Source organism: Vulpes vulpes, chromosome 10 (genome assembly GCF_048418805.1).
Source record: "Vulpes vulpes isolate BD-2025 chromosome 10, VulVul3, whole genome shotgun sequence".
NCBI classification, from domain to species: Eukaryota; Metazoa; Chordata; class Mammalia; order Carnivora; family Canidae; genus Vulpes; species Vulpes vulpes.
In genome coordinates this window covers 52,311,575-52,337,513 of record NC_132789.1, presented here as the reverse complement: position 1 = coordinate 52,337,513, position 25,939 = coordinate 52,311,575, and the positions used below count along the sequence as shown (strand labels likewise).

Here is a 25,939-nt window from a genome sequence, read left to right as displayed (position 1 = left end):
CACTGCGCCACCCGGGGATCCCCAATTTATGGTTTTTAAAAACAAACTATTTTCTGCAGTGGCTGTATCATTTTATATTCCTACCAGCAATATTTGAGGGAATGTTTTTCTACATCTTCATCAACACTAGATATCCTGTCTTATTGATTATAGCCATTCTAATGGGTGTGTAGTAGTAGCTTATTATGGTCTTGATTTGCGTTTCCCTAATGATTAGTGATGTGCTTGTTGGCCGTACATATATCTTCTTCAGAGCAATGTCTATTCAAGTCCTTTGGTCATTTTAAAATCTTGTGTTCTGGTCAGCCCGGGTGGCTCAGCGGTTTAGCGCTGCCTTTGGCCCAGGGTGTGATCCTGGAAACCCGGGATCGAGTCCCACATCGGGCTCCCTGCATGGAGCCTGCTTCTTCCTCTGCCTGTGTCTCTGTCTCTCTCTGTGTGTCTCTCATGAATAAATAAGTAAAATCTTTAAAAAAAAATTTAAAAAATAAAATCTTGTGTTCTTTTGTTGTTGAGTTATAGGAGTTCTTTATATATTCTGGACATTAATTTTCTATAATATCTTTGTGTAGATTTTGTTCTGGTTCGATATGGATTACTAATTTTTTAAAAGAGGTATATTTTTCCTAGTCTAAATATTTATCAGAAGTTCATGTAGAAGAAGGACCAAGGCAGTGAACTAGACTGTTTGGAAGTATCTGTGGTACATGAGGAAGCTCATTATATTGAGTTTTTTCTCTGACTGCAAGTCTGTCCTTGGGCCTCTGCACTGTGGTCCCAAATAAGGTTCAGGAAATAAAATCATATAAATGTCCATTCACTGTGTCTGTGTTTGAGTGGGTTCCTTAGTACTGTCTTTCACCGTCTATTTTTAAATATTTTACCTCAGAGTTGAACTCATCTGTTGAGTTTTAATAATTTTTAAAATGAGGTGTAATTGACATATTAGTTTCAGGTATACAAGATAATGATATGATATTTATATATATATTGTGAGCATTCACTACATTATGTCTAGTTGATAATGTATCACTATACACAGCTGCAAATTTTTTTCTTTGTGATGAGAGTTTGCATTTATTTATTTATTTATTTGGAGAGATGGAGCTGGGGCAGAGGGAATGTGAAAGGTAGAAACTTAAGGAGACTCTACACTGAGCATGGAGCCCGATATGGGGCTCTATCTTACATCCCGGAAAACATGACCTGAACTGAAATCAAGAGTTAAACAGTCAACTGACTGAGTCACCAAGTCACTCCTGTGATGAAAACTTTTAAGATCCTCTCTTTTAGCTACTTTCAAGCATGCAATACAGTATTATTAACTAGAATCACCATGCTGTACATCGAATTCCCATGAGATTCATTTTATAACTGGAAATTTGTATCTTTTGACCCCCTTCATCCACTTTGCTCCCCCTTAGGCAACCACCAGTCTGAGATTGGGCTCATAATTTAGAATTTCTAAAGAAATGTGGAAACATGGTAACTAGTATGAAGACAAATCAAATTTACCACAAATTCCCAGACACGTTGTAATCAGGATTAGCTTTATATTATTTCATTTTACCAGAGCCTGTATTTGTGGAGGGCCTCTTTAATGGAAGTGTACTTCATTCAAGAAAAAATCTTTAGTCTTATTGGTCACTTTCCTTTGATTACCAGGAGATGCATGGCTTTCAAAATGTATGACAGGACCATTCTCTCCCATACATTAGTTATCCAAGTAATAGTAACTGTGCATCAGCCATTGTCCTGGGCCTTGAAAATACAGACATGTTTAGAATACAAATTCTGAAGCCCACTCTAGGGCTCTTAAATTTCTCTTCCATCTCTACTCCAGGTTTATTTATTTAGAACTTTGGGAAAGTGAACATCAACTATAGTCACCAATGACAGGATTATCTGATCTCTAGATGGTGGGCACATTTACTTAAGTGTGGTGGGCAACTCTTTCTTCATCTTGAGACTTGGGATGGGGACATGTTGCGGCTGCCATGTTAAGGAAACGTCCCACCATGTCACACAATTCCAGGAGAGGCTATTGCACAAATCTACATTTGGCCAGTTTCTCCCTCTCCTCATGTTTGACTTTAAAACTGTTGATTGGTCTTTTAAATCCATGTGGTGGTACCTAGGACGTTGACATTTGAGCTTTAGACCTATGTTTGTTTCTTTTCACTATAAGTTGTTATTGTTGCAGGACAATATTGCTGAGACATTTAGCATTTGGCTCTTATAAACTGCTACAAGCTGAATCATACCCTTGTTTTTGAGGCATACATGCCTTCTGAATCATCTTTAGAGTGGAGCTCCACATTAAGAAAGTCCTACACATGATCTTAGCCAAAATGCCTAGAAGCAATTTCACGTTAAGAAAGCCTAGGGCAGGGGATCCCTGGGTGGCGCAGCGGTTTGGCGCCTGCCTTTGGCCCGGGGCGCGATCCTGGAGACCCGGGATCGAATCCCACGTCGGGCTCCCGGCATGGAGCCTGCTTCTCCCTCTGCCTGTGTCTCTGCCTCTCTCTCTCTCTCTGTGTGTGTGACTATCATAAGTAAATTAAAAAAAAAAAAAAAATTAAAAAAAAAAAAAAAAAGAAAGCCTAGGGCAAGGAGATGTAAATTGCATTAGGTTTTCGAAATCTGTTAATACCTTATTGTGACTTCGGGCAAGCTACTTAGCCTCTCTGTGCCTCAAGTATTGCTTTAAATATAAATTCAGTAGATTGTGAAGAAAATGCCAAGGGACCTAAATCTAAGGAAACAGTACCTGAACAGCGGAAACCAGTGTGGAACTTCTAAGAAAGTAGGCTAAGGTGGGAGGTGTACTAGTCTTGATATCCTTTAGGGGAAAGAGGATAAGGCCTTGAGCTATTTTGGGTAGGGAGATTCTAAGGTAATATAGAATTGAGACCCCATATATAATTAGGAACCTCAAAGGACTTTACGCCCAATGGACTAGGAAAACATTTTACCCACTGGCATGGAGAGATGAAAAGTTCTTTAGTCTCTTCTGGGTTTTAAATAGGGCCCTTAGGGATCCCTGGGTGGCACAGCGGTTTGGCGCCTGCCTTTGGCCCAGGGTGTGATCCTGGAGACCAGGGATCGAATCCCACGTCGGGCTCCTGGTGCATGGAGCCTGCTTCTCCCTCTGCCTATGTCTCTGCCTCTCTCTCTCTGTGACTATCATAAATAAATAAATAAATAAAAATTTAAAAATAAATAAATAAATAGGGCCCTTTAAAAAAAAAAAAAGAAAGTTTTCCTTGAGAATTTTTAACTGTAGGCTTTTATTAAGTGAATTTGGGTCCTGGAGTTTAAAATATCTGTGTGGTCTAGGAACTGATTCTGAGGTGGTAATAACATTGATACATCTATCAGAAAGAAACTCAAAATTTCATTTAAATGACACACTCTCAAATCAGGTAGTAGTACAAGGTTCCCATAAATAAAGCCACACTGAAGATGATTTCACAGTACAAAATTATAGATCATACAAAGAAACAATCTACCATAAATTAGATTCAATAGAAAAAAAATGAAACAATAAACCTAAGAACTTCAGAAAGTACCATTGCAGATAAAGTTTATTAAATAAGGATATTTAAAATGAGTAAAAATATAAACAGACACAAGAGAAAAAAGACATATTTAGTTAAAAAAAAAAGACATTTTTCCCAGGCATATTTGGGAAATATGTGAATTAGAATCAAGAAATCAAATATATTGCATCATTAAATTTGAAAACTTAGCAGTCAGGTTATATAGTAAAGCTATGGACAAAGTTAGTAAAACTTTATCTAGAGCGCAACACAAAGATGGAAAGATGTAAAATATGAATGAGAGCTAAGAAGTATGGAAGATACAGTAAGAATGTCTAACAGAGTATAGAGAAATGGGGAAAAGGCACTATTTATAGAGATAATGCTTGAGACCTTCCAGAATTGATTAGAAATTAAATAACATCATGAAACACAATAGGCATAAATAAATCTCCATTTAGATACATTGTAGTAAAGTTGCAGAACCATAAAAACAGAGGTCTTAAAAGCAACTTGAAAACCCTCAAGAGGGGGGAATCCCTGGGTGGCTCAGCGGTTTAGTGCCTGCCTTTTGGCCCAGGGCGCGATCCTGGAGTCCTGGAATCGAGTTCTGTGTCGGGCTCCCAGCATGGAGCCTATTTCTCCCTCTGCCTGTGTCTCAGCCTGTCTCTCTCTCTCTATGTCTATCATGAATAAATAAATAAAATCTTAAAAAAAAAAAAACTCAAGAATCTACAAAAGCTTAAAGAATGCTAACACTTGAGTTCAGTAAGGAAGTCCACCCAAGAAAATTGAAAACAGATATATGTACAAGTACACAAATGTTCATAGCAATATTATTTGAAGCAGCCAAAAAATAGAAACAACCCAAATGCCCATCAGTTTGTGGATGGATAAATAAAATATGACATTCACACAATAGAATATTATTTAGCCATAAAAAGAAATGAAGTACTGATAAATACTACAGCATGGGTGAATCTGGACATTATGCTAACTGAAAGAGGCCAGACAGAAAAGACCACATAATGTGTTATTCCATTTTTTTTAAAGATTTTATTTATTCATTCACAAGAGAGAGAGAGAGAGAGGCAGAGACACAGGCAGAGGGAGAAGCAGGCTCCATGCAGGGAGCCCAACAGGGGACTCGATCCTGGGACTCCAGGATCACGCCCTGGGCCAAAGGCAGGCTCTAAACCGCTGAGTCACCCAGGGATCCCCTATTCCATTTTTTTTTTTAAAGATTTTATTTATTTATTCATGAGAGACACAAAGAGAGGTAGAAACAGGCAGAGGGAGAAGCAGGCTCCTCGCAGGGAACCCAATGCAGGACTTGGTCTCCAGACCGGGATCACACCCTAAGCCAAAGGCAGATGCTCAACCACTGAGCCACCCAGGCATCCGTATTATTCCATTTCTGTGAAATATCCAGAATAGGTGAAACCATAGAAATAGAAAGTACATTGGTGATTGCCTGGTAAGGGAGGTGGGGGAGGAAGAGGGAGATGGGGAGTGACTGTTTATGGGTTGCAGGAAATCTTTTGGGGGTAATGAAAGTGTTCTGGAATTAGCAGTGGTAGTTGTATAGCCTTGTGAGTATGCTAAAAACCCCTGAATTGTATACTTTATAAGGTTGAATTCTATGGTATGTGAATTATATCTAAAAAACAAAGTTAATGGTTAAAAAAAAAATACTAGATAAAAAAGAAAAATTAACTACAAAGGAATAACAATCCCAAAAGGAGGCTGCTGCTGCTGCTGCTACTGCTTCTTCTTCTTCTTCTTCTTCTTTTTAAAGATTTTATTTATTTATTCATGAGAGACACAGAGAGAGAGGCAGAGACACAGGCAGAGGAAGAAGCAGGCTCCATGCAGAGAACCTGATGTGGGACTTGATTCCAGGTCTCCAGGATCATGCCCTGGGCTGAAGGTGGCGCTATACCGCTGAGTCACCAGAGCTGCCCAAAAAGGAGGCTTCTTAATAGCAGTAACAGGAGCCATAAAACAATGGAATATCTTTAAGATATTGAGGAGAAAGTCACTCTAAACAAGAGGTTGTAGGATTCCATACATGTTTAATTATCCTTGAAAGTCATTGAATAAAATAAAGACATTTTCAGACAAACAGCAAAATTGAGAAGATTTATCACTGTCAGATTCTCACTGAAATCATTGCCAAGAAAGAACAATGTGAGATCCAAGAGGAAATGCTTAGCAAAGAAACTGGAAAATATATGAATAAATTTAAGCAAGCATTTCTTGCATAAAATAATATAATTATTCATTTGGCAATATAAAACAAGCTAGACCTGAGATACTGGACCAAATAATATGTAAATTGAAAGGGGATGGGGAGAATTGGAGTTAAGATCTTTTAATTTTGTTCAGGAGTGTTGAGATGCTGGCTGACCTTAGATTTTGTTAAGACAGCAGTACTCGTTAAAACTTTAGTAATAATAATTTCTGTTTTTTTTTTTTTAATTTTTATTTATTTATGATAGTCACAGAGAGAGAGAGAGAGAGAGGCAGAGACACAGGCAGAGGGAGAAGCAGGCTCCATGCACCGGGAGCCCGACGTGGGATTCAATCCCAGGTCTCCAGGATCGCGCCCTGGGCCAGAGGCAGGCGCCAAACCGCTGCGCCACCCAGGGATCCCTAATTTCTGTTTTTTAAAAAAGAAAGTAAAAAAGTGTATAATTTCCAAATCAATGAAGCACATGTTTAAAAAATACATGGTTAATCCAAGAAGAGCTGCCATTAAAAAAAAAGAAAAAAAAAAGAAAAAGTGGAGTAAGGGAGATTAGAGGAGAGCATGTCACAGTATCAATCATACAGGGAAGTGGGGAAGGTCACATTTTAGTAAAGTCTTGAAAGAGGTAAGAGATTTTTACCATTGTATTACTGAGGAAAGGACATTTCAGGTTGCAGGAATAATTAGCGTCCAGTGACTCTAGTAGCTAATGATCTCTATGTGAAATTAGCTTTTGGAAGGTTTTGGCCAGAGTAAATAATCTGATCTATACTTTTAAAAGATTACTATGACTAGTTGTACTGAGAACACACTGGGAATGTGAGACAAGAGTAAACCAGGGATAATTAGGAAGCTGTTGAAGTAATCTAGACAAGAGATAAATCATGAGTTTATTTCCAAGTAGCACCTTTTATTGACTGAACGAACACACCTTTTCTCCCACTCTAGCTGCAGTCTTTTTTCTATCTATCTATCTATCTATCTATCTATCTATCTCACTTTTTAAAATAATTCCAATATAATTTACACTGTAATATTTATTGCAATTACAATTCTGTACATTACTCCATGCTCAATGCTGATAGAAGTTTACTCTTAATACCCTTCACTTATCCCTCCACCCTCCGCCCCCCCCAACCATCAGTTTGTTCTCTATAGTTAAGATTCTGGAGTTTTTGCCTCTTTTTTTAGTCTATTCAATTGGTTTGTTTCTTAAATTCCACATACTAGTGAAACCATATGGCATTTGTCTTTCTCTGACTAATTTATTTCACTTAGCATTTTACCCTAGAGAGCCATCCATATGTTGCAAATGGCAAGATGTCATTCTTTTTTGATGGCTCAGTAATATTCCATTGTGCACGCACGCACACACACACACCCACATATGTATTATATATAATAGATTTTCTTTATCTAATCACCTATCAGTGTGACCCTTGGGCTTCTTCCATAATTTGGCTCTTGTGAATAATGCTGCAGTAAACATAGGGATACATATACCTTTTCAAATTAGTGTTTTTGTACTCTTTGGGTAAACACGCAATAGTGGAATTACTGGATCATATGATAGTTCTATTTTTGATTTTTCGATAACCTTCATACTATTTTCCGCAGTGGCCGTGCCAGTTTGCATTTGCACCAATAGTACACGAGTGTTTCTTTTTCTTCACATCCTTGCCAACACTTGTTACTTCTTGTGGTTTTGATTTTAGTTATTCTGATAGGTGTGAGGTAATATTGTAGTTTTGATTTGCATTTCCCTGATGAGGGATGATGTTGAACAACTATTCAACTGAACAACTATTCAGTGGCTGTTGGCTATCTGTATGTCTTTTTTGGAGAAATTCTTTATGTCTTCTCCCTATTTTTAAATTGGATTATTTGTAAGTTTTTGGTATTGAGTTTTATCAGTTCTTTACATATTTTGGATATTAGCTCTTTAGTGGATGTATCGTTTGCAAATAACTTCTATTAAATAGATTGTCTTTTAGGTTTGTTAATGGTTTCCTTTGCTGTGCTAAAGCTTTTTATTTTGGTGTAGTCCCAGTTGTTGTGTTTGTTTGTTTGGGCTTTTGTTTCCTTTGCCTCAGGAGACCTATCTAGAAAAATGTTGCTATAGCCAATGTCAGAGAGTTTTTTTTTTTTTTTTTAAGATTTTATTTATTTATTCATGAGAGAGACACACACAGGGAGAGAGGCAGACACACAGGCAGAGGGAGAAGCAGGCTCCATGCAGGGAGCTTGATAAGGGACTCTTATCCTGGGTCTCTCCAGGATCAGGCCCTGGGCTGAAGGCGGTGCTAAACTACTGAGCCACCAGGGCTGCCCTGTCAGAGAAATTAATGCCTGTCTTCTCTTCTAAGATTTTTGTGGTTTCAGGTCTCACATTTAGGTCTTTAATCCATTTTTGAGTTTATTTTTGTGTATGGTTTAAGATAGTGGTCAGCTTCATTTTTTTTTTTTTTTAAGGTAGCTATCCAGTTTTCCCAACACCATTTGTTGAGAATTAATTGACCATATAATCATAGGTTTATTTCTGGGCTCTCTATTGTATTCCATGCATTTACGTCTCTATTTTTGTTCCAGTACCATACTGTTAAAATTACTACAGCCTTTTTTTTTTTTTTTTTTTTTTTTTTTACTACAGCTTTGTATTATATCTTGAGATCTGCGGTTGTGATACCTGCAATTTTCTTCTTCTCTTTCAAGATTGCTTTGGCTATTCAGGGTCTTTTGTGGTTCCATACACATTTTCAGATTATTTCTTCTAGTTCTATGAAAAATGTTATTGGTTTTTTTATTTTATTAAAAAAATTGTTTTGAATATTTTATTTATTTGAGAGAGAGCATGAGCAAGGGCAAGGACAGAAGGAGAAGCAGACTTCCTACTGAGCAGGGAGCCCAAACAGGGCTCGATTCCAGCACCCTGGGATCATGACCTGAGCTGAAGGCAGAAGCTTAACTGACTGGGCTATCCAGGCACCCCCAATATTTTATTTTTTTAAGTAATCTCCACACCCAACATGGGGCTCAAACTCACAGACCTGAGACCAAGAATCACATGATCTGATTGAGCCAGCCAGGTATTCCTGTTGGTATTTTGATAGGATTGCATTAAATCTGGAGACTGCTTTGGATAGTATGGACATTTTAATAATACTTATTCTTCCAGTCCACGAGCATGGAATATCTTTAAATTTGTTTGTGTCATATTCAATTTCTTTCATCAATGTTTTATGGTTTTTAGAATACAGGTCTTTCACCTCCTTTGTTAATTTTGTTCCTAGGTATTCTTTTTGGTACAATTGTTAATAGGATTATTTTCTTAATTTCTCTTTCTGTTACTTCATTATTGATGTGTAGAAATGCAACAGATTTCTGCATATTGATTTTGTATCCTGACTTTACTGAATTCATTTTTCCATTCTAGCAGTTTTTTGGTGGAGTCTTTTGGGTTTTCTATATATAGTATCACGTCACAAATAGTGAAAGTTTTCCTTCTTCCTTACCAATTTGGTCTTTTATTTCTTGTCTGATTGCTGTGGCCAGGACTTCCAGTACTATGTTGGATAAAAGTGATGAGAGTGGATATCTTTGTCTTGTTCCAGACCTTAGGGGAAAGGCTCTCAGTTTTCCCCATTGAGTATGCTGTTTGTTATGGGTTTTTGATATAGCCTTAATTTGTTGAGGTATGTTCCCTCTAAACCTACTTTGTTGAAAGTTTTTTTCATGAATGGATATTATGCTGACAAAAATGCTTTTTCTGCATTTATTGAAATGATCATATGGTTTTTGTTCTTTCTCTTACTGATGTGATATATGACATTGGTTGATTTGCAAATATTCACCCACCCTTGCATCCTGAGAATAAATAAATGCCACTTGATTGTGGTGGGTGGCTTCTTTTTGATGTGTTGGATTTGATTAGCTAATATTTTGTTGCAGATTTCTGCATCTATGTTTATCAGAGATATTGGCCTGTAGTTTTCCCTTTTTTGTAGTGTTTTTGCCAGGTTTTGGTAGCTATAATACTGACCTCAGAATAAATTTGGAAGTCTAGTTTCTCAGTCTGCACAGGCACACTGTCATGGATGTTACTCTGAAATAACATCTGAATGTCCTTGACCTTAAATGACCTCCAGATTCTTCTATATTTTATAGAAGAACCAGAAGTGGGCTTTTCCTCACTCTAAATTCTGAAAATAGCCACATGTTAGCCAATTACTGAGTTCTCTCAAGTTTCTCTGAGCAGCTGGACTTTTGGGATTTCGAGATTGGAGAGGTGAAGGGGTCTGCAACTATTCATTCTACTTCATACTCTGTTGCTTCAGACTGGGAAACAGACCCCCTGAATGGGTTTGCAGCAGCTCCTGCATGGAGGAGAGTGGGGGGGAGGGTCAGATTTGCATACCTGCTAGTTGATGGAGGGAAGAATTTTTGAAGGCTGAGATCTCTCCAAATGTGGCCACAGTTCAACAGTATCACAGAGATTGCATAGGGTGCTTTAGTCGTTGATCCTACTATCCATTGAGATGACTAGGTGAAGCATATAGGAAAGTGAAATGCCAGGTCTTGATCCAAGTGACGAAGTGACTGGGATGGTACTGAACAGCAGTCTGGTTTAACCCAATCCTTGAAATAGGCAGCAGAGCATCAGCTCAGGGAGCTTCTAGGTTTCCTCTCATCAGCTAAGAGATAGCGTGGCTGACTGTAAACATACAATACTTTCATCTTACTGGGATGAAAGAATTAAGACCTGTTCTTTATCTTCTAGGATCCTGGGGAAATGGCCAGAAACTGTTGAAATGGAAAAATTAGCCAGTTCCTTGTTTTGGATCCCAGCTGAGTCATGGTGTCTGACCTTTTTTTCCCCTAGCAGCTGTTGCAGATTTGCCAATTGAGATTATGTGTACCTTCATAAAAAGGCATGTGGCCTGGAAATATGATCTTTAGTGTTTTGTATTTTGTTTTAAATTTTAAATAAGATCATAGCAAATGAAATTAGAATCAGTTATCTGTCCCTGCAGTGTCAAGAGATCTTCATTTTCATACAAGGAGTTTAGACATAATCGTTTGATATACCTTACACATGCCAGTATACAAATATCTTCTTTTATTAACAAATCATATTCATCCATTCATTCAACAAATATTTTTTAATCCTTGTAACAAATCATATTCATTCATTCAACTTTTTTTTTTTTTTTTTTTTTTTGAGAGCCTGCCATGTGCTGGGCATTGTTCTAGGAGTTGAGGAATACAGCAGTAAGCAAAGCATGCACAAGTTTTTGACCTCATGGAGCTTCGATTCTAATGGGAAGAGAGACAACAAAATGAATTTGCAAAATATATAGTATGTTAGATAGTGGTAAGTTCTGCTGAAAAAAATACATTGGGAAGGGAAGATAGAGAGTTTGGGAAGGAGGTTATATTCTAAATAGAGTGATTAGGGGAAAATTCATTGAGAAGACTACACTTGAGCAAAGACATGCAGTTGGTACAGGAGCAAGCCATGAGGCTATCTGGGGAAACAGACAAAGGAAATAACATTTGTAAAGGCCTGGAGGCAGTGGCATGCTTGGCCTAGTCTAAGAAAAAAGAGGAGGCCCATGTGTCTGGAGCAGAGTAACAGGAAATGGAGATGAAGACCACGTAAAAGCCTTGTAGGCTGCTATAAGAACATTGATGTTTACTCTCAGTGAGACAGGGAGAATTTTAAGCAGAAGACTGACTTTGATATTGCTTATTTAAAAAGACATTTTTTTTTTTACAGCTTTATTGAGGTATGATTGAAGTATAATAGATTATACGTGTTTAAAAAGTACAATTTGGGGATGCCTGGGTGGCTCAGCAGTTGAGCGTCTGCCTTTGACTCAGGACATGATCCTGGGGTCCGCGATTGAGCCCCACCTTGGGCTCCTCGCGGGGAGCCTGCTTCTCTCTCTGCCTGTGCCTCTGCCTCTCTCTCTGTGTCTCTTATGAATAAATAAGTAAAATTTTTTTAAAAAATAAAAAAAATAAGTACAATTTGATGGGGTTTGTTATATGTATACATCTGTGAAACCATTATGACAGTCAGGATAACATATCTCTAAATCTCCTAAATTTCCACATGCCTCTTTATAATCCCTCTCCTGCCTCTGGTTAGGCAGCCACTAATTTGAGGTCATTATAGGTTAGTTAGCATTTTCTTAAATATAATATAAATGGAATCATTCAATATGTACTTTTATGATTTCAGCATAATCACTTTGTGCTTCATCCATTGTGTGACTTAGTAATTCATTCCTTTTTATTACTGAATAGTTTGTCCACTGTGTGGATATATTATGATTTAGCATTCACGTCTGTGGATATTTGAAGTGGTTTCTAGTTTTGGGCTGTCATAAATAATAAACAGCATGTAATTTGGTCTGCTATTTTGTTCAGTGTGACAGTCTCTGAAGTGATTTAAATATGTATTTAGAACACTTATATTTTATGTGATTATTGGTGTAATTGGCTTCAATCTATTCTTACTATTTGTTATCCGTTTTGCCCAATTGTACTAGTTTTTTTCTTTCTTCTTTTTTTTGCCTTTTTTTAGGTTGAGTATATTTTATGGTTCCATTTTGTTTCCTTTGTTGGCTTATTAACTATACCTTTTTTTAAATAGTTGCATTAGTGTTTATAGTATAAAATTTTAATCGTTACAGTTTACCTTCAAGCAATATTAGATCACTTCACATTTAATGTAAGAGCCTCATAGTGATATACTTCCATTCTTCCTTCCAAGCTTTTGTGCTGTGGCTGTCCCACATTTTATATCTACATATGCTTGTAAAGCCCACGGTAAATTATATATATCTTTTAAATTCAATTATCCTTGAAAGTGATTTAAAAAATAAAAACAAGATTTATATTTATGTACATATTCAGCATTTCTGATGCTTTGCTTTCCTTTGTGTGGTTCCAGATTTCTTTTTTATTTAAGATTTTTATTTACTTAGAGAGAGAGAGAGAGAGAGAGAGAGAAATGAGTAAGAGAGCACAAGCAAGGGGGAGCAGCAGAGGGAGAGGGAGAAGCAGGCTTCCCACTGAGCAGAGAGCCTAACACAGGTCTCAGTCCCAGGATAATGACCTGAGTTGAAGGCAGACCCTTAACCAACTGAGCCACCAAGAATCCCCTTTTGTTTTGTTACTTAAATCCCACATATGAGTGAAATCGTGATACTTGTCTTTCTCTGACTGACTTATTTTGCTTAGCAGAGTACCTAGCTTTATCCACATTGTTGCAAATGGCAATATTTAATTTAATAAATTTATTAAATAAAATTTAATAAAAATTAATATTTAATTTTTATGTCTGAGTAAGCTTCCATTTGTATGTACACCACCTCTTCTTTATCCGTTCATCTGTTGATAAACATTTGGGCTCTTTCCATTATTTGGCTATTGTTGACGATGCTGCTGTAACATCAGACTTCACGAATCTCTTCAAATTAGTATTTTTGGATCCTTTGGGTAAATATTTAGTACTGCAGTTGTTGGATAGTAGGGTAGTTCTATTTTTAACTTTTTGAGGAACCTCCATGCTGTTTTCCAGAGTGGCCACACCAGTTTGCATTCCCACTGTGAAAGAGGGTTCCCCTTTCTGTGCATCCTCATTGACACCTGTTGTTTCTTGTGTTGTTAATTTTAGTCATTCTGACAGGTGTGAGGTGGTATCTCATTGTGGTTTTGATTTGTATTTCCCTAATGATTAGTGATGTTGAACATCTTTTCATGTGTCCATTGGGTATCTATATGTCTTTTTTGGGAAAATGTTCATATCTTCTGCCCATTTCTTTTTCTTTTTTTTTTTTTAATTTTTATTTATTTATGATAGTCACAGAGAGAGAGAGAGAGAGGCAGAGACATAGGCAGAGGGAGAAGCAGGCTCCATGCACTGGGAGCCCGATGTGGGATTCGATCCGGGGTCTCCAGGATCACGCCCTGGGCCAAAAGCAGGCACTAAACCGCTGCGCCACCCAGGGATCCCCTTCTGCCCATTTCTTAACTGGATTATTTCTTTTTTAGGAATGGGGTTTTATAAGTTCTTTATTTTTTTGGATATTAACCCTTTATCAGATATGTCATTTTTATTCTTTTCAATATATTTGAGCCTTGTTCTGGGATACAGTTAAGTTACTTGGAAATAGTTTGATCTTTTTTCAAGATTGCTTTTAAGCTTTGTTAGGTAAGACCAGAGTGGCAATTTAGGACTAAAATTTTTGGGGGGCTGTCCCATGAGTAATGAGGTTTTCCCCTTTTGACTGGTAGGAACATAAACTGTTCCTGACCCTATGTGTATACTGAGGAATTTTCACCTCCTTTTCTTGGGTAGATTTCTCAACTCAGGGAGACGGCCAGGCTCTGTGCAGATTACCTCTTCCCTGCACTGTTGCTGGGAAGTCTTTTCAAATAGTAAGCTCAGGTAATCATAGGACTTGTGTTGTTTGTTCTACTTCTCTTAGCGACCACTGTCCTGAATTACTACTTGTCCAAGGTCTAAAAATTCATTCTTTCTCTCACTTTTTCCTTCCTTCCTTCCTTCCTTCCTTCCTTCCTTCCTTCCTTCCTTCCTTCCTTCCTTCCTGTCTAGCTTATTATATAAGGTGAGAGGGTAAATATATTATCTGTTACTCTGTCATGATTGGAAGTAGAGTCTTTTCTGATTTATATTTTAAAGGATGTCTTGTTGAGAATAGATTCCAGGGGAATAAGAGTGGAAGCAGGAATACCAATGAGGAAGTTATTTTACTTAATTCAGATAAAAGATGATGGTGGCTTGATTCAAGATAGTAGTGGTGACAGAAGTGAGAAATGATCAGATTTGGATATATTTTGATGTTAAGGCCAATGAAATTTATGATGGGTTGATATATAAAAGAAAGGAGTCCAGAATGACAAGTAAGGTTTGTATTATATTCATTTTATCTTTGAGAACACCAGAGCATAAGAATTTATGAGGCTTGTTCAAGGTCAAACAGCCAGTTTCAAACTCAGACCTTCTAATTGCAAGGCCCTACTGTCTTTCTACCATGCCACAGTGACACTAAGACTGTGAGTAGCATAAGCCACAAGTACTAAAGGAGTGCAAAGAAAAGAGAGACATTTTCCTGCTTGAAAGAATAAAGGAGAATTTATACAAAACCTCATTTGAGCTTATACTTTCTAAAAGTTTGGTATAATTGTGTAAGTCAAGGAGGAAGGGTGTTAATTGTTGAGGAAATCGGGTTTCTGAGATATCTTTCAAGTGAGGATTCCCTTGTTCTGGGTAAGCCTTCCAAGGGTCTGGGTAAGCCTTCCAAGTATAGTTTCATATATATGCTTTGTAAAATTCCTCATGTTCAAAACTGAAGGACCTAGAGTTTATTTTCTTGAGAATATTTGTATCTTATTTGCCCTTAGAACAAGGGGCTGGATAAGCATAGGGATATTTCTTTTTAAGAAAACCCGAAAGACAAACTCTTACCGAAGACCCTTAACTTAAAAAGTCTTTATAGTAGAATCATTTTGGCCATAGTAAAGAGTTTGAATTATATTCCAAATGTGATGGGAAGCTATTGGAGGTTTTGTTTTTGTTTCATTTTTAAGATTTATTTATTTATTTGAGAGATAGCAAGTGAGCTCGAGGGGAGCAGCAGAGGGAGAAGAGAGGAGAATCTCCAGCAGACTTCCCACTGAGTATGGAGCCCAGCTTGAGGCTTGATCCCAGGAGCTGAAATCAAGTCAGATGGTTAATTACTTGAGCCACCCAGGTACCCCACCATTGGAGTTTTTTAAAGAAGGAATTCACGTGATTTCATCTATGGTTTTTAAAATATTACTGTGGCTGATAGATGAAGAATAGACTGGTAGTAGGCAGGTAGGCAAGAAGCACCAAAATGGAATGAAAATGATTCAGAAATCTTTTATAGACTTGAACTGGAGTAGTAGTAGTATCAGAGGTAATGAGAATGGCTTGCACTCAGGATATATTTTTAAGGTATAATTCCACAGAACTTGCTGATTGTTTGGGATTTGGCTGTGAAGAAAAGAGAATGAGCAGTGATTCATAGGTTTTGCCTAAACATCTGGATGAATGGTGGTGCCATGCAATGAGATAATGCAGCTTAGGGAGGAGCAGCAGATTTTAGAGGGGAAATTCAAGAGCTGTGTTTTGGAAATGTTAGTTTGAGATGCCTTTTAAGACAACCAGTTAGAGGGCAGCCCCAGTGGCCCAGTGGTTTAGCGCCGCCTTCGGCTTGGGGTGTGATCCTGGAGACCCGGGATCGAGTCCCACATCGGGCTCCCTGCATGGAGCCTGCTTCTCCCTCGGCCTGTGTCTCTGCCTCTCTCTCTCTGTGTGTCTCTCATGAATAAATAAATAAAATCTTAAAAAAAAAAAAAAAGACATCTAGTTAGAGATGTCAAATATGCACTTGATATAGGAGTCTTACACTCACAGGAGAGAGCGCAGAGTTATCTATAAAACACTGGGCATCATCAACATCAAAGATTAAAAACTATGAAACTGGAGGGGTGCCTGCATGGCTTAGTTGTTTCAGTGTCTGACTCTTGATTTGGGGTCAGGTCATAATCTCAGGGTCATGAGATCAAGGCCCATATCAGGGTCTGTGCCAGGTGTGGAACCTGCTTAAGATTCTCTCTCTTCCTCTCCCTTTGCCCTTTTGACCCAACCCCCTGGTCGAACTCTGTCTTCTCTAAAAAACTATGAAACTGGAAAAAAAAATCGTTAGGGAGTCAATGTAGGGAGAGAAAAAAGATGTTTCATATCTGAGCCCCAGAGTACTAAATGATTTAGAGGTCAGGAAGAGAAGGAACTAGCAAAGGAGAATAAAAGATGAGCAGCTAGTGAGGTGGAAGAAAGCCAGGAAATCATCGTGTCCTAGAAACTAAGCAAAGAAAAATATCTCAGGAAGTCACACAGATATTAGGTTGAACAAAAGAAGCCAAACACACACAAAAATACACAATGTACAATTCAACAAACAAAATTAATACCACATGATAGAAGAAAGGGGTTGGCAGACAAGGGGTTGACTGGAAAGGGCACATGGGAACTTTCCAAGGTAATAGAATTATTCTGTCTTTTGTTTTCAATGTTGTTATATGGATTGTATATAATTATCTCATTTAACAGAACACTTAAGATCTATATTTTATTGACTGAATTATATACCAATTTTAAAAAAAATTAAAGAAGGAGTTAAAAGTATAAATGATGTTATGTTGAGAGGTTACATAAGATGAAGATCAAACTCATTGGTGATTTTGATAGCAATGGTTTCAGTGGCAGAATGGGGATGACTAATCTACAGTGGGCTGAGGAGAGAATAGGAAATGAAGGTATGAAGATGACAAGTACAGAACCCCCACATGGGATCTTTCCTGAACACAGGAGCAAAGAACTGCGCAAAGTCTAGGGAGGTCTAGCAAAGATTTTATTTTATTTTTGTAAGATGGAAGAAACGGCAGCATGTTTTTATTATGATGAGAATGATTTAGCAGGAAGTAGAAGTTCATGGCATAGGGGAGGGAGGGCAGTGTAGGGTACAGACTTAAAGAGGAGAGTCAGGGGAGTTGCCTTCAATAGGAACCTGATCTTTCCTTCTGCTCTTGTAGAGTATATGAATACAAATTTAGGCTAATAGATTTGTACAACAGAATATGAAGTATTTTTGTGTGTGTGTTTTTTTTAAAGATTTTATTTATTCATTCATGAGAGATACACACAGAGAGACATAGGGAGAGGGAGAAGCAGGCTTCCTGCAGGGAGCCTGATGTGGGGCCCAATTCTCAGACCCCAGGATCATGACCTGAGCCAAAGGCAGATGCTCAACCATTGAGCTAGCCGGATGCTCCTGTGTTGTTTCTTTTTACCCTCAGTTGAATTAAAAGCAAAGTCAGCAGAGGAGGGTGACATTTGGGGAAGAAGTGCTGCTGGAGGTTCAGAGAGTTGGTTGTCTTGGAGAGAGAGTGAGTACACACTGCCTAGGTAACTGTAGTATGGTTAAGGAGACTCACTTAACAGTTATCAACATAAATATAAAGAGATACTGGCCAACATATTGTGGGTTTTTCTTTAGTCGCCTTCAGCTGCCTGAGTGCCGTTGTAAAATAGGTGGAAAGTTGGGTTTAAAAGGGTTGGGATTGGGGACCCCTGGGTGGCGCAGCGGTTTGGCGCCTGCCTTTGGCCCAGGGCGCGATCCTGGAGACCCGGGATCGAATCCCACGTCAGGCTCCCGGTGCATGGAGCCTGCTTCTCCCTCTGCTTGTGTCTCTGCCTCTCTCTCTCTCTGTGTGACTATCATAAATAAATAAATAAAAATTAAAAAAAAAATAAATAAAAGGGTTGGGATTTCACCAGGAATGTGGTGACGTGTGTGTGTGCGCGCGCGCGCGCGCGCGCACTGAGAGGGGAGTTAAGCAAGATTTCAGTTAGAACTAGAATTTAAAGTGAGTGTTGAACAAAGAAGTTGAATATAGGGAGTTTGCTGACGACAGAATGAGTTCATGGAGGCACAGTGTAAGCTATTTTTTGTTGAAAGATCAGAGAATAGATGCAGACTCTGTCAAATTAGAGAAAGAGAATCTGGAGCATGTGATGGTGATGGAGGTAATGAGGGCTGTGAGACAGGATTAGATTCGTCCTGATGGTTTCTTAGGGAAAAGTGCTTATTATTTCTAATCATAATCTTGTCCTTGAGATTGATCTCAATCCTTTCAGTGGTTTCTTGTCACATTTCCAGTAGTTCTTTATGGCAGTCTACCAGACCTGCAGAGTCTGGGTGTGACCTACCCCCTATGGCCTTTATAACTTACTCCTTTTCCTATAGTTCTTCCCTCTTGTCACCCACTTTACTATTTTTTGAACATTCCACTTCCTCCACCCTTCTCTCTTTATTTTTCTTCTCAGCAGTATTCTAGTTTGAGGACAGAGACTTTGTCTTATTTCCTATCACTTCCCTAGCATCTAGAGCAGTGCCTGGTGTAAAGTAGGTATTTGGTAAATATTTACTTGGATGAATATAAATAGCAAGTTTCCCTAATGCCTTTCACATAAATGTGTGCACATTTTCACTAGCAGGTATAGCACGAAATGGCTTTTCATGATGATTTGGTTTTTTCCAACCACAAGAAAAAACCTCAGGCATTAACATGCTGTAGAAAGACAGTTTTTAGAAAGAACTCAGGCCTGTTTTGAAATTTATGGTGAAATGAACTTATTACTTAATTCTTAAGCAGTTTTAAAAAAATAGATTTCATGGGTTAAATTAATGGTTTCATTTTTAATGGCAGGAACATTACTTTTTTAAGAGATAGGAGAATGTGTTTTTTGTTTTCTAAATCAAATGTACCATGACCATTCTTTAGGTACAATTGAATCATGGTTGTTACCTTTAGAGGAACTCCTTGAGTTTGCTTAGGAAGTAAAACCTAAACATTAGAAAAGTGCAGTGGCAATACAAGATAAAAGTCAAGACTGTGACGAGTTATTCTAAGGCAGAACACTATGAATTATGAAATCTTTCTGAGGCAAACAGTATTTGCTGACCCATTTCAGCTTAAAGTAGTATGCTGCTCAGCCCATGGAATAATGTCACTCTTTTGTTCCTCAATAGCCATTTAAGTTCTCTGAGCTGATGAACCTGTTATAACTGACATTCTGTTTTCATTGCAGTTGTCGGACAAGTAACCGCAAGAGTTTGATTGTGACCTCTAGCACATCACCTACACTACCACGGCCACACTCACCACTCCATGGCCACACAGGTGAGTGCTTGAAGGTTAAGAAAGATGGAATGAAAGAGTGGCCAGTAACACCTCATTTCTGTTCTACTTCTCACTTTGTGTGGTTCGGCATATGACATTGTCACTTCACTTGGTTAACTAAGGCATAGAGAGTTCATGAGCATGCTTTCTATGGGAGAATATATTCAGTCTGTTTTTGATTCTTAGTTGTTTCTTGCCTTGACCTGACAACATTCCTTTTGTTTGGTTTTGTACATATTTTGGGGCCAAGTATATATCCTGGGCTGTGGCCTCTGTTCTGGTATATGGAGAGTGTGTTATGGCTCCAGGCATCTGGGGCCATGTGAAAAGAGCTTTATTTTTATTTTAAATTTTATTTTATTTCAAAAATTTTATTTATTTATTTATGGGAGATACACAGAGAGAGGCAGAGGCATAGGCAGAAAAAAACATCTTTTCATATGCACACTTGCCATCTTCTTTGCTGAGGTGTCTGTTTACATCTTTTGCCTATTTTTTTAATCAGGTTGTTTGTTTTCTTTCCATTGAGTTTTCTGTGTTCTCTGTATATTTTGGATAACACTCTTTTATCAGATGGAGCTTGATCTCAGGACCTTGAGATCATGACCTGAGCCAAAACCAAGAGCCAGACGCTTAACCAATTGAGCTGCCCGGGTACCCCTGGTATTATGTCTAAAATGTCATTGCCATACCTAGGGTCATCAAGGTTTTCTCCAGTGTTAACCTTTCAAGAAGTTTATAGTTTTGCGTTTTATGTTTAGGTCTGTGATCAGTTTTAATGTTTATGAAGGTCTGTAGGTTCATTTCTTTGCATGTAGACGTCCAGTTATTCCATCACTACTTGTTGAAAAGACTAGTGTTTTGGTGGATTTTTTGTTTTTGTTTTGTTTGCTTTTGCTCCTTTGTTAAAGATCAATTGACTATATTTATGTGGATTTGTTTCTGACAGTTTTTGTTCTGTCTCTAATCCATTCCATTAATTTGTCTTTTTTTACTTACCATATAGTCTTGATTACCATAGCTTTATAGTAAATCTTGAAGTTAGGTAGCATTAATTATCTGACTTTCTTCTTTTTCTTCAATACTGAGTTGGCTATTTTGGGTCTTTTGCTTCTCCATATAAACTTTAGAATCAGTTTGTCATCATACACAAAATAAGTTGCTGGACTTTTGATTGGGATTATGTTGATTCCATAGATCAAGTTGGGAAGAACTGACATCTTGACAATATTGAGTCCCCCTGTCTATGACCATGGCATATCTCTCCATTTATGTAGTTCTTTTTAAATATCTTTCATCAGAGTTTTGTAGTTTTCCTCATATAGATCCTATACATATTTTGTTAGATATAACTATTTCATTTTTGGAGAGTAGTAATGTGAATGGTAACATGTTTTTACTTTCAAATTCCACATGTTATTGATAGCATTAAGTGTTGACTTTTCACGAATTTGCGTGTCATCCTTGCGCAGGGGCCATGCTAATCTTCTCTGTATCATTCCAATTTTAGTATATGTGCTGCCGAAGCAAGCACAAGTGTTGACTTTTGTACATTAACCTTGTATCCTGCAATTTTGCTATAATAGTTTATTCTAGGAGGTTTTTTGTTTTGTTTTGTTTTGTTTTGTTTTGTTTTGTTTTTGCAGATTTTCTGTATAGGTTATCAGGTCATGTGTGAACAAAGTTTTATTTCTCCCTTCTCAATCTGTATACCTTTTATTTCTGTGTCTTAATGCATTAGGTAGGACTTCCATTGCAATATTGAAAAGCAGCGGTGAGAAGGTACTACTTGGTGGGAAAGCTTCAAGTTTCTCACCATTAAGTATGATGTTAGCTTTAAGGTTTTTTTTTTTTTTTTTTTTTTTTTTGTAAATGTTCTTTATCAAGTTGAGGAATTTTCCTTATATTCCTAATTTGCTGAGAGTTTTTTAAACAATGAATGGGTCTTGGATTTTGTCAAATGCTTTTTCTGCATATGTTGACATGATCATTTGATTTTGCTTCTTTAGCTTGTTGATTTGATGGTTACATTAATTGATTTTCAAATGTTGAAGCAGCCTTGCATACCTGGGATAAATCCTCCTTGGTTATGATGTATAATTTCTTTTAGGCATTGTTGGCTTTGGTTTCTCTCATATTTTCTGGAGGATTTTCCATCTTTCTTGAGAGATAATGGTCTATAGTATATTTTTCTTGTAATATCTTTGTCTGGTTTTGGTATTAGGATAATGGTGGCCTCAGAGAGTAAGTTCCCCCTGCTTCCATCTTCTGGAAGAGATTGTGGGGAATTGGTATAATTTGTTACTAAATGTTTGATAGAATTCACTATTGAACACGTCTGGACCTGGTGCTTTCTGTTTCAGAAGGTTATTAATTATTGATTAAATTTCTTTAATATAAGCCTATTTGGATTATCTGTTTCTTGCCTGAGCTTTGGTAGATTTTGTTTTTTAAGGATTTGGTCTGTTTAATCTAGGTTACCCAATTTACGGGCCTGGAGCTGTTCATAACATTGTTTTATCATCCTCTTAATGTCCATAGAATCTGGAGTGATGTTCCTCCTTTAATTTTTAAAATTAGTTATTTGTGTCTTTCTCTTTTTCTTAGCCTGGCCAGAGGTTTATACATTTTGTTGGTCTTCTCAAAGAACCAGCTTTTAGTTTTGTTGACTTTTCTCTGTTGATTGTTGTGCCCAAGATTGTGAATCCAAGAAACCACCAAGGAGCTGACATCGATGCAAACACACGAGGGTTTATTTACAAGCTTGAGCTTGGGTCCAAGTATACCCGACACAGCGGAGCAGGGACTTGGACCCCGAGACTAAGAGGCTTAGCAGCTTTATAGGGGCCAGTGGCCAATGGGATACGCAGAAAGTTGCACAGTCATGTCGGTCCACACGCAGGTGGCCAACTGAATTACATCTTACCCTATAGTATCCATTTGAGCTGGCCTATTACTTTGGTCAGAATTGGCAAGCAGTTTTGGCAGGCACAAGGCAGAGTTACATTGTTATGAGCCAAATTCTGATTAGGGTGTGCCCAGCGGCTTGACTAGGGTGGGGCAGCGCCTTAAGCAATAAGTAGGTCATGTTGGATGTCATACAGGAGGTGGCAGGTGTAGCACAAAATGGAGTTAGTCCTGCTCTGCTTGTCCAGGGGTAGGGGATTTTTGTTAAATTTCCTGGGTCCCACATTGATTTTCTGTTTTTTATTTCATCAAGTTCTCCTCTACCATTTATTATTTCTTTTATTTATGTTAGACTTAATTTGCTTTTTCTAGTTCCTTAAGGTGGAGGCTTAGATGATTAATTTTTGATCTTCTTTTCTAATATATGCATTTAATGCTAGAATTTCTCTCAAAGCTGTGATTCACTGTATCTCCCAGATTTTGGTAAGCTATGTTTTCATCTTCATTTAGTTCAAAATATATTTTAATTAATTTATCTTGAGATTTCTTCTTTGACCCATGTGTTATTTTAAGGTACATTTTTAATCTCCAAGTATTTTGTGATTTTCCAGTTATCTTCTGTTATTGACTACTAGTTTAAATTCCACTGTGATCTGAAAATAGATATTGTGTGATTTCTGTTCTTTTAAATTTGTTAAGATGTGCATTATGGCCCAGAATGTGGTCTATCTTGGTGAATGCTCCCTGTGGTCTTGAGAAGAATGTGTGTTCTGCTGTCATTGGATTAAGTAATCTATAGATGTCAGTTATGACCAGTTGATGGTACTACAGAGTTGAACTATGTTTTTACAGACTCTCTGTATATGTAAAGATGAAATTGCTGAGTCATGGAATATACTGTATACATTTTTGGAGTAGGATTAACAAGTCAGGGGGCATGCATATTTGTTAAATATCGCTTGATTTTAAAGTAGTATACTGGAACTTAGAGGATGACTTCCTTGAGCCTTTGGAGCAAGCCCCAATAATTCATTCCTCTTTACTCCTTAACACTTGCAGCCTCCGAACTCTATCTTCCTTGAATCCACTAGGGCTAATTTCATTATCCTTTATTTGTTTATATGAGTCGCTAGAGGAATCCCCTGGCACCCTCCTCTCCCATCTCCTTAATTACTCTAAGTCTCTGAATATTCCGTTTTGTCCCTTTTTCTCAACCCTCTCTGACTCTTGAAACCCTTCCAGTGTACCTTCTAGAATTTATTATCAGCAAAATCTCTTATATGCTCAGTCTCATTCTAATGGAATCCTGTAGGAGAGGGAGGGGTTAGAACAGATTGTCCCACAGCCCTCTCAAGTGTTAGCTCTTACCTTATACCAAAGGAAGAGGAGGTGTCTTCCTTACCTTTTTATTGTTCTCCTTCTCTTTTTCTTAATATCCCCAAACTTGGAATCTTATACTATTAAATTATATTACTACCTACCTATCATTGTAGTTGTAAAAATCTTAGCTTTTGACTCTATTACTCTTCACTTCTAACTCGTGTTATTCTTGATGGTTTGAATACACTCATTGCTTTTTCAGTTCTTAGAACTTTCAGTTATTTGAACTCCTGTCTTCCAGTGAGCTTCTTCTCCATATTCCCTTAGTTACTTAGACTGTGTCTGCATAATTTTAGTTACATTCTTCTTGTTATTTTCTAAGCACTACCTCCAATCTTTCTACCTTGTGTCATCTAGAAACCCCATCCCCCCAAAACCAAACATTTGATTCCAGGATCTCCAATCCATGGGACTCTTAAATATATTAAATTTGGCATGCCTTCTAGATATGGATATGGGTAATTCAATGTGTTGGGCTGGAGAGTACCTGGAAGAGAACATAAGGAGCCAGCAGAATACTTACCGATCTCTAGGGCTGGTGATACAAAGGGATGTGTGAAACCAAACAGTTATTGCTTGAGAAAGCTGTAGGGAAAGCTGTGTATTCAGGGGGGTAGTCAAGTTTCACCTAATAAAGATGTTAAGGACTATACTAAATATATGTCCAGGGCGCTTGGGCGTACAAAAGTAAGGATACACTGACAGTTGCAAGACAGTTAGGAGACCATTGCCATTTTCAAGATGTAATTGAGTGTTAGAAATGGAGAAAGAGGGACGCCTGGGTGGTTCAGCAGTTGAGCAGCTGCCTTTGGCTCAGGGCATGATCCCGGACTCCTAGATCGAGTCCCACATTGGGCTCCCTGCATGGAGCCTGCTTCTGCCTCTGCCACATCTCTGCCTCTGTGTGTGTGTGTGTGTGTGTGTGTGTGTGTGTGTGTATAAATTAAGAAAATCTTTTAAAAAAAAAGAACATAAAGGGAATTTTTTTAAGGCCATAAAGGAGAAGGTTAATACTTTTGACTACCTTAAAAGTAAGAATTTATAGTCATCAAAAGATATTGAGAGAAAGTAAGCCACAAGATAGGAGAAGATAATTATCGTGCTAAAACTGGCAAAGGGCTTGGAATAGACATTTAGAGAATTCTAACAAATCAATAAAATAAAAAAATAGTATGACTGGAAAATAGCCAAGAGACTTAAATAGGAGTTAGTTAACAAAAGCAATCCAAATAGCTAATAAATACTTTTTAAAGCTTTTTTTTTTTTTTAATTTTTTTTTTTTTTAATTTTTATTTATGATAGTCACAGAGAGAGAGAGAGAGAGGCAGAGACACAGGCAGAGGGAGAAGCAGGCTCCATGCACCGGGAGCCCGATGTGGGATTCGATCCCGGGTCTCCAGGATCGCGCCCTGGGCCAAAGGCAGGCGCCAAACCGCTGCGCCACTCAGGGATCCCCTTTGTAAAGCTTTTATTTATTCATGAGAGACACAGAAAGAGAGAGGCAGAGGCACAGGCAGAGGGAGAAGTAGGCTCCATGTAGGGAGCCCAATGTAGGACTCGATCCCTGACTCCAGGATCATGACCTGGGCTGAAGGCAGGCGCTAAACCGCTGAGCCACCCAGGGAACCCCCAATACTAAAGATACTTTAATCTCTTTAGTAATTATGGAAATGCAGAATAAAATCACAATGAAATGCAATTATTTGACCACCAAAAATGGCTAGAAGTGAAAAAACCAAGTGTAACTAAGTATATGAAACACTGGTAATCCTTAAACACCTTAGTGGAAGTATGAATTGTTACAAAGATTTTACAAAAACAGCTTGGCATTGTTTTTATATAAAGTTTAAAAATAGACAAATTAGAACACGAAAAGCCACTTATTTTTATGACTCCGTTTCTATGAATTGTTCAGCATAGGCAATTCCATTGAAACAGAAAGTAGAATAGTGGTTTGTCAGGACCATGGTGGGGAGAGGAGAATCAGGAATGATTGCTAACAGGGACAGTTTCCTTTTTGAGTGATAAAAATGTTCTGGAAGTAGATAATGATGAT

At 37.9% G+C, this 25,939-nt stretch overlaps 1 protein-coding gene and 1 non-coding gene across 16 annotated transcripts in view; one reads left to right on the top strand and one right to left on the bottom strand.

Annotated features, from left to right (window-relative positions):
• Window positions 1–25,939, top strand: part of MAST2 (microtubule associated serine/threonine kinase 2) — a 213,387-nt gene that overhangs the window by 131,197 nt on the left and 56,251 nt on the right. For all 15 annotated transcript variants that reach the window (XM_072724105.1, XM_072724104.1, XM_072724103.1 and 12 more), the window contains one exon: window positions 19,505–19,596. In XM_072724105.1, the coding sequence (XP_072580206.1) occupies window positions 19,505–19,596 (92 nt within the window). The remainder of the gene's footprint in view (window positions 1–19,504; window positions 19,597–25,939) is intronic.
• On the bottom strand, window positions 21,024–21,130 carry LOC112915083 (U6 spliceosomal RNA). The gene has a single exon (XR_003233983.1). It is a non-coding gene; the product is annotated as a U6 spliceosomal RNA (small nuclear RNA).